Here is a 10000-nt window from a genome sequence, read left to right on the forward strand (position 1 = left end):
TCTGCGTTTCATGATACCTCCTAGAACCACATGCCACATGTCATACACGCTGTAATGATCAATCAATCACTCTCCTATTGCACATTGACCTTGACACACAGCGTGCACTCAAGACGCTCATTAGAAGAGAAGGCAAATAATCAACCACTTCGACTTCTACGCAAACCCAGAGCACCCCCTGTAGTCCCGTACGCACACAAGCACGCACACATACATACACATACATGTATACACAGACACACACACACATACACCTACACGTATACACACACACACACACACACACATACACATACACGTACACACACACACACACACACACACACACACACACACACACACACACACACCTGCTGTACACATTCACATAATGATCTGCTCACACACGTCAGGTTCTTTCAAATCAGTGCAGGAAAGGAGACAAGACAGTCAGATTATTGTAACCTTAGATTATTGGTATCCATGCTAGGTATATCAGGAAAGGTTCCTCATCACATCATCCTAAATCTTTGAAGCACATGCTCTACATGTCATACTGTACCTGCTCTACATTCCATACATGCTCTACGTGGGTACATACTCTGTCGTCTTTGGCTTTGATTTCAAACGTGCAACGAATCCAAAGTTTGACCCTGTGTGTGTGCGTGTGCGTGTTTGTGTGTGTGTTTATGTGTCTGTGTGTGTGTGTGTGTGTGTGTGGGTTTGTTTTTCCTCCTACCATCTTGTAGGGGTGCCAGAGAAGCCAGAGATAGATGGCTTGACGAAGCCAGCCCTGGAGGGAGACCAGATCACTCTGACCTGCATGACTCAGGGCAGCAAGCCCGCCGCCGACCTGCGCTGGTTCAGGAACGAGAAAGAGATCAAAGGTGTGTAAATGGACTGCACTTATATAGCGCCTTTTTTGCTGCTCCAAAGCTGCTCCAAAGCGCTTTACAACGGCCTCTCGTTCACCCATTCACACACACATTCACACACCAATGGCGGCAAGCTGCCATGCAAGGCGCCGGCCCCGCTCACTGGGAGCAATTTTGGGGTTCAGTGTCTTGCCCAAGGACACTCCGACATGTGGCTAGCCGGGGGTCGAACCACCAATCTGCCAACCTTGTGATCATTAGACGGCGACTCTACCTCCTGCACCACAGCCACCCCACTGTGTACTGTGTCCTCTACTGGGTCTGTCTGTCTGTCTGTACTCTACTGGCTCTGTCTGTCTGTCTGTACTCTACTGGCTCTGTCTGTCTGTCTGTCTGTACTCTACTGGGTCTGTCTGTCTGTCTGTCTGTCCTCTACTGGGTCTGTCTGTCTGTCTGTCTGTCCTCTACTGGGTCTGTCTGTACTCTACTGGCTCTGTCTGTCTGTCTGTACTCTACTCGCTCTAGCTTTGTACCCCCCAAAAAATGTACTGCCTGAACACACACACACACACACACACACACTCACACTCACACACACACACAGAGAGAGAGAGATAGAGAGACAGAGAGAGATAGAGAGAGAGAGAGAGAGAGAGAGAGAGAGAGAGAAAGTAAAAGAGAGAGAGCGAGAGAGAGAGAGAGAGAGAGAGAGAGAGAGAGAGAGAGAGAGAGAGAGAGAGAGAGAGAGAGAGAGAGGGGTTAGAATCAGCTCTGTGTTGAAGACTTCCCTTGCATACAGTGCAGCCGGTGCATTGATTGGCTTTGTTCAACGCAGAGCTTGAAATAGTAAAAATACAGCATGTTCTAATTAGCGAGAGCGAGAGCGCTCTGCTAGCAGGGTGATTATTGCGTCTCCCATGGACAGCACCGCGGAGAGACGGGCTACCTAGAACTGAGATGATCCTCTCTAGTCAGTCTCTCGTGATATCTCTTCCCACGACCACTGTCGGGGGGGGAGGGGCTGGTACTGTATACTCCTGTTGGTTTTTTGGGGTTTTTGGTTGTCTCGATACATCTATAATGTGCAGAGCTCTGCTCTCTGCTCTGAGTTGTGTATATATGGCTCCAAGTGAATTCCTCTTCGTTTTCTTTTCCTTCTATCTTTTTGTCTTTTTTCGTCTCCTTTTTTTTTCCATCACCTCTGGCGGCAGATCGAGACACGTCTTCCACCAATCAGATTAGGAGACCTTGATTGATTGATTGAAAACTTTATTAGAAGATTTGCAGAAGTAGGTACATGAAAGTACATATTACATACAAGGTCAACTAACAGGATAAAAACCCAAGAAAGCCACTGGCTTATTTCAATTGGGGTCCTTGATTCTCAATTCATCGTTAAACCTTGTCGGATCGGTTGTAAGACAAGTCCGAAAACTTGTTCTAGTTCTAGTTTTACACGGACGAACCTTCCCCTGACGACTTCTCGGCTTTGTTCGCTCCTGTTCAACCTCTGCTACTTGTTTCTTCGGCTCCAAAGCCCAAAGCCGCTCAGTGTGTTATCAGGTATCACTTCCTGCCAACGAGGGCATAGTGACCACTGACAGATCCACCCAGATTAATGTGACCCAGATTAATGGGACCCTTCTCTCCCGGCTTTAACACTTCTTTTTAAAACAGATTTCATTGTTTTGTCCTTCAATTGATTACGGTCGTGTCGAAGCTTAGCCAAGGATGATGCGCCCAACCCCGATTGACCGGAGCCCCCGCCCACCCTCCCACCAGAAAACGTTCCGGAAACAGCGTCGCGGCTGATTCCAACCTCGCATTGATTTATTATCACCTTCGCAATCGGATCATCGAGATGTACTGACGGATGATCGGATTGTTTCTCTCTAAACAGAGGAGGGAAAAAAACGACACACTTTTAATTAGCGCGTTTTTAACGTCCTTAACACGAGTTATGTAAACACCTCTGAATGTCACCTACAGTCCTTCCTGTCTAATTAGGCAGGTAAAAGACTAGGCTGGTGGAAGGCAGGAACATTAACGTGTGAAGTTTCTCCTCCACATTTTTCTTCAGTTGTTGTCCAAGTTTTCATGTAGCCCCAATTACCTCTACTTTGTGTTTTCTATCCTTTTTTCTATTAATACAACCGACTCTCTGTCAAGGCTTCTGGGCTGATTAGGGAATAGTTGGGTACAGTGTAGTCTGGTGGTATTGAGTACAAACACTGCGGCACAAAGCGGGCTGTCAATATGGACGTTGAGATTTAGACAGCTGTCTTATGTATGTACTGTATGTACTGTATGTTCACCCACACACATGCACACACGCGCTCACACGCACGCGCACACACACACACACAGACACGCACGCATACACACACACACACACACACACACACACACACACACACACACACTCTCTCTCACTCCTCCTTGTCACACAGGGAACTGTGTGTCTCTGTCTCACACGTACACACACGCACACACACACATACACCCACACGCCGCGCACACACGCTGACACACACACACGCTGACACACACACACACACACACATACACACTCTCTCTCTCTCTCCTCCTTGTCACACAGGGAGCTGTGTGTCTCTGTCTCTAATTGGCCAGTTTTTTTCCGTTTTTTTGTGTGTGTGTGTGTGGAGTTGTACACTGTTGACACAGTCTCCCTTAACCTGCGAGCTCAAACAGGAAACAGAGAGCAGGGTAGTGTGTCAGTCAGTCTGTCTGCTACCAACACACTGGCCCAGACTGGCAGCTGTCACATAGATCTGCATAAGCTGTCCTAGAGATCAACAACGTTGCCTGAAGATATCCACAAGCCCTCCAGCGCCGTAACACTAAGGCACTCCAGTTCACTGTGGATATACGGTAAGGGAACGGCAGGCTGAACTGTATTAGAATCAACAAGATAGACCAACTTAACCAGGGATCCTTGTGTGTGGAGGAGAGAGGTGGAACTGTGCTGCTAAATCAGCTTTGAGAGAAATGAAAACGCATATAGGCCTGGCCGTAACCCAATATTTTCTGGGCAGGAAAACTCGGGTTTTGTTTATGTTTATACATCTGTCTCCCAATGATGATACACAAACGTGCGCGCACTCACACACACACACACACACACACACACACACACACACACACACAAAGGAGAGGATATTGCTTTTTACCCCAGAGAGCTCAGATCCAACCTCTGTCATTTCCTGCCATCAGTCGTACTGTCTGGGTAAGCAGTAGGGGGGTTCATTTGGAGTCTGTCGCACTCATGGGTGTGTTATGCCTGTGTTTTGTTGTTTTGTTGTTTGACGTTTTCCTAACAATGATCCCCACTACGCTACCACACACTAGCACGAGAAGGGCTGTAGAAAATGTTGCCTGTTAGTCTGTGAAAGTGAAAGCTAAATTATGACCCCGTGCTATAGAAGAATCCCCCTTCGATATCTTGATACGGCACATGCATACGGTATGTGGGGACGGGGAGGAAAGTAGACCCTGTGGCGTGTGAAAAGCCATCAGATTGGAGCGTTCCATGCTGGGAATAAGTGACAATAGGCGATACATTGGTGTGGGATCTGGGGGAATACAAAACACTATATTACCGCCGGATTCACTGGTGCAATCCGTGCCCCCATTCACATACAATCTGCGGAGACTAGGTGTGGTGTCTGTGTGTGTGTGTGTGTGTGTGTGTGTGTCTGTATGTGTGTGTGTGTGTGTGTGTGTGTGTGTGTGTGTGTGTGTGTGTGTGTGTGTGTAATGCTATGAGTTTGCGTCTGGAAAGGAATCCAATATCCTTGTTTCCATCTCTTTATCCCCCTGTTCTCTCTGTAATGTCTTTACCTCCGCTACGTACAGTCAATCTACAGAGACCTCTGCCAATATCACGGATCGGACAGTAGCTTTACACTCCAGCCAACAGGCCGGAAGTAGAACCACTCGGGGGGGAACATACGTAGTTCAGATGCATTGTTATTTAGCTAGTGGTATGAAATGATACTGTAGTCTACCTACAGTAGTGTACACCATCTATTGTGAACTAAGCTTAAACAAGGATATTGAATTCCTTTCCAGATGCTCATAGCATTACACACACACACACACACACACCTACACACACACACACGCGCACACACACACACACACACACACACACACACACACACCTGCATACACACACACATACACACACACACACACACACACACACACCACACCTAGTTTAAGCCCTTCTCTCTATAACTTTTTTTACTTAAAAATAAAGAAATTGGGAGTGAACTATCTCTTAGGTTGAGCCAGCTCAGTTCAGTGTGGTGTGTCACACACACACACACACGCACACACACACACACACACGCACACACGCACACACACACACACACACACACCACACCTAGTTTAAGCCTTTCTCTCTGTAACTTAAAAAAAAATAAAGCAATTGGGAGTGAACTATCTCTCCAGCTCAGTTCAGTGTGGTGTGTCATACACACACACACGCACACACAAACACACATACACACACGCACACACACACACACACACACACGCACACACATACACCTAGTTTAAGCCTTTCTCTCGGTGTGTCGTGGTGTTTATGGCAATGGCCTCCCGGGGCGGCGTTCTATAGACGCGCTACGCTAAAGCTAGCTCGCGGTGTTTGGGATTAGATCCGACAGCCAGTCCTCTACGACCTCCGAGGGTTTTCTCCTGCTCTATCGACAGCCTGCGGGGGGGGTGGGGGGGGGACGCTGCCAGCACAGACGTATTATACTGGCATGGCATGGAACGGATCAATGGCCATTAAAGATGGAATTCCAAGATGGATCCTGTGAGTCATGCTGCTGCCATGAATAAAAGATGAAATGGTTTAAGGGCGGTTTCAGTTATCTCCTGGTGGCACCGCACACACACACACGCACACGCACACGCACATGCACACACACTCATACACACACACGCATGTGCACACAGACACACACACACGCACACACGCGTGCGCGCACACACACACGCATGCACGCGCACACACACACTCACACACACGCATGCGCGCACACACACACACACACATATACACACAGACACACACACACACACACACACACACGCACACACACACACACGCAGACACACACACAAACACACCATGCGTAATTTCGCATGGGTAATTTCCTACGCCATATCTACAGAGAGACCCTGCTGTTAGGCAAGCTGAAGTGCTCTCTCTCCTCGTCCTCTGTTTCTCTCTGCATGGTATCTCACCTTGATGCTTATGTGGTGCGTCTAACAGTGCACACAAATTGGCCATAGGGAGAATAGATTGAGAAGGGGAAAAAAAACGATGTTAAAAAAACACAAAATGGAAAAATCCGCAGCACAGCACGGAGTAACGACTCCCATGTGATCATCTGCACTGACACCCCTATAGACACAGCACTGTTCTCTCTCTCTCTCTCTCGCTCTCTCTTTCTCTCTCTCTGTCTCTCTCTCTCACTTTTTCTCTCTCTCTCTCTCACTTTTTCTCTCTCTCTCTCTCTCTCTCTCTTTCTGTCACATACTTTTTCTCTCTCTGTCTTTTTGGGAAAATTAAACATCTGAAATGCCTTTGCATTTCAGGTTGAGTGGATGCAGGGGAATAAAACATAGTTTGGGGTGTTTTAAAATGCATCCAAACACACACAGACACAGTGTTTTGGGGAAGGCCGCCTGAGGGGTGTGCAATGACAATAAGGGGGACTTTTGGCAGTGACTACGGTGTGTGTGTGTGTGTGTGTGTGTGTGTGTCTGTTCCAGATAGGTGAGGATTATGGGACAGGCATTGTTGCCAAGGGGCACCCTGTAGTTAAGGTGTGTGTGTGTGTGTGTGTGTGTGTGTGTGTGCGTGTGTGTGTGTGTGTGTGTGCTTGCGTGCTTGTGTGCTTGCGTGCTTGCGTGCTTGTGTGCGTCTGTATGTGTGTGTGTGCGTCTGTATGTGTGTGTGTGTGTGTGTGTGTGCTTGCGTGCTTGTGTGCTTGCATGCTTGCGTGCTTGCGTGCTTGCGTGCGTGCGTGCGTGTGTGTGCGTGTGTGTGTGTGTGTGTGCGTGTGTGCGTGAGTGCGTTAGAGGGAACATCTGCCACTTCCAGGTTCATGATAATGTAATGCTAGCGGGGGCTCTGGGTTTAAACTCCACTACGACAGCTGGCATCTGAGATCTGTGAACGGGCTTAGGACAGACACTACTCACAGATAGTAGGAGACGGAGAGAGGGATGGAGGGAGGGGGGAGAGAGATGGAGAGAGGGATGGAGGGAGGGAGAGAGAGATGGAGAGAGGGATGGAGGGTGGGAGAGAGAGAGACGGAGAGAGGGATGGAGGGAGGGGGGAGAGAGAGACGGAGAAAGGGATGGAGGGAGGGGGGAGAGAGGGATGGAGGGAGGGGGGAGAGAGAGCCAGAGAGAGGGATGAAGGGAGGGGGGAGAGAGACGGAGAGAGGGGTGGAGGGAGGGGGAGAGAGACGGAGAGAGGGATGGAGGGAGGGGGAGAGAGACGGAGAGAGGGATGGAGGGAGGGGGGAGAGAGACGGAGAGAGGGGCGGAGGGAGGGGGGAGAGAGACGGAGAGAGGGATGGAGGGAGGGGGGAGAGAGAGACGGAGAGAGAGGTGGAGGGAGGGGGGAGAGAGAGATGGAGAGAGGGGTGGAGGGAGGGGGGAGAGAGATGGAGAGAGGGATGGAGAAAGGGGGGAGAGAGACGGAGAGAGGGATGGAGGGAGGGGGGAGAGAGACTGAGAGAGGGATGGAGGGAGGGGGGAGAGAGACGGAGAGAGGGATGGAGGGAGGGGGGAGAGAGACATAGAGAGGGATGGAGGGAGGGGGGAGAGAGACGGAGAGAGGGATGGAGGGAGGGGGGAGAGAGAGCCGGAGAGAGGGATGAAGGGAGGGGGGAGAGAGAGAGGGATGGAGGGAGGGGGGAGAGACACAGAGAGAGGGATGGAGGGAGGGGGAGAGAGACAGAGAGAGGGATGGAGGGAGGGAGGGGGAGAGAGACGGAGGGCGGGATGAATGGAGGGGGGAGAGAGACAGAGAGGGGTGGAGGGAGGGGGGAGAGAGACAGAGAGAGGGATGGAGGGAGGGGGGAGAGACACAGAGAGAGGGATGGAGGGAGGGGGAGAGAGACAGAGAGAGGGATGGAGGGAGGGGGAGAGAGACGGAGGGCGGGATGAAGGGAGGGGGGAGAGAGACAGAGAGGGGTGGAGGGAGGGGGGAGAGAGACAGAGAGAGGGATGGAGGGAGGGGGGGAGAGAGAGAGATGGAGAGAGGGGGGACGGAAAAAACAGAGCAGGTGGAAGAGGGACAGAATAGCAGGAGAGAGTGTGGAGGGAGAGAGAGAGATGACAGACAGAGGGAGGGAGGGAGGCCGGTGCTGCATTGGGTTCACTGGAAGGCTCCTCGTCCCCCTACTGGCAGGATTAAAGGAGGCTCTGTTGTTGTTGTTGACGGTGCGTACTCCAACTCAGCATCCGTCCTCCTCCCTCCCTGTCTCCCCCCCCCTCCCCCGTGGGGTGACATAAAGGGTCTCGTTCGTAAGCCTTCCGTGCCTGTCATCGTCAGCTTTTAAGCCCTCTCTCTCTCGCGCTCTCTCTCTCTCTCTCTCTCTCTCTCTCTCTCTCTCTCTCTCTCTCTCTCTCTCTCTGTCTCTCGGTCTTGGCACGGACACGAGCGACACGGAGGAGGAGGAGGAGGAGGCAGTGTGTTTTTCCAAAGACCCGGGTCAAGCCGAGGCGTCCTACCGGGTGGCGGCTTAAAACCGGCGGGGAGGGGGGGAGGGGGGGTGGTGGGGGGGGGCTGAAAACATTGTGTAGATTAGAGCTTCTCTTGTCTGAACGGTCACAACGGACCAGCTTCACAGCGCTGAAACATCGGACGCGAGCCCACCGGTGTCGAGTGTGTCTGCTCAGTCTGCTGTGTCATGATCGAACGGTTTGGATCCCCCGCCGTCCCCCCGCCCCTCCCCCCCTCCCCCACCTGCCGGTGTGAAGTCAGGTGCGGCCGTGGACACGGCCTCTCAGACCCGCTGATTAGGGGATAAGCAGAGTGACCATGACAGACCCCTGGAGATGTTATCTTGGTCACGGTCGTTTGGAGGGAATGATGTTATCAGCCTCTGCGAGGCCCCCCAAGCTACTTACGGCGCTAAGAATGTATCTGGGAGGTTAGGGGGGATTGTGTTAATCAAACTTAAGATTTGTTGGAGGGTTTTAACCCTTGTGTGGTGTTCGGGTCAACCGGACCCGTTTTTACATTTTTACTTGGTGAGAAATGGTACAAGAATACATTTGATCAATATGAAACTCCATGGCCTTGGCTTATTTTCTATGAAAAACATGTAAAAGTGGGAAAAAATGTTTTTACACATCCTACAATACCCCAACACATTTATGTCCTTCATAAGATCTTCGGGTCATTTAGGCCCGGATGCACAGAGACACACAGAAACATACACACACTCACACTGACACTCACTCACTCACTCTCTCACACACCTCTGCTCTAGCTTTCCCGTGCCAAGAAGCCGTCTGCTCTCGCACTTTTTACCCTTTGAAGTGCAACATTGTAAACATTTTTACATTTTCTTGCACTGTACAGAACGTATGCAGCAACTGCAAAAAGTACATTTGAGGTACACACACTGTCACATGCTGTGCTTCATGTGTTGTGTAGACAGGCATACCCATGCACACACAATTGTAGCCAGTGGTATTTCAGAATTATTTGGGATTTTTCAGACATAATACTGTATTTCGACAGTGACAGTGAAAACAGTGTACATTCCGTTCGTGTTTTGTGATTCAGCATTTGCAGACATTTTTGAGAGATGTATTTCATAGCTATTGGCAAAAACAATCTTAGTTTGGTTCTTTCATTTCTATTCTTGTTCATCACCTGTATTTTCTTTACAGCTTTGATTATAATTAGATAAATGTGAAATTCAATTGAGAATATAAATTCAAAATAATAAACAGCAATGAAAACATTGTTTCATTAACATTTTTCCTAGATAAGTATGATTTATGACACCCAGGTCTTTATTATAGTGGATTTTGCATTTTCAAAGTTAGGGGCATCATGTGCGTAAAAACGCTTCTAC

The 10000-nt window shown here is 49.8% G+C and overlaps 1 protein-coding gene across 1 annotated transcript in view; it reads left to right on the forward strand.

Moving 5' to 3' along the window:
* cadm2a (cell adhesion molecule 2a) overlaps nt 1-10000 on the forward strand; it is a gene marked incomplete at both ends in the record, with an annotated part of 267534 nt that overhangs the window by 221569 nt on the left and 35965 nt on the right. The window contains one exon of the mRNA XM_080549639.1: nt 729-866. Coding sequence (XP_080405765.1) covers nt 729-866 — 138 coding nt within the window. The remainder of the gene's footprint in view (nt 1-728; nt 867-10000) is intronic.

Source organism: Nansenia antarctica (genome assembly GCF_963989245.1).
Source record: "Nansenia antarctica genome assembly, chromosome: 20".
Taxonomy (NCBI): domain Eukaryota; kingdom Metazoa; phylum Chordata; class Actinopteri; order Argentiniformes; family Microstomatidae; genus Nansenia; species Nansenia antarctica.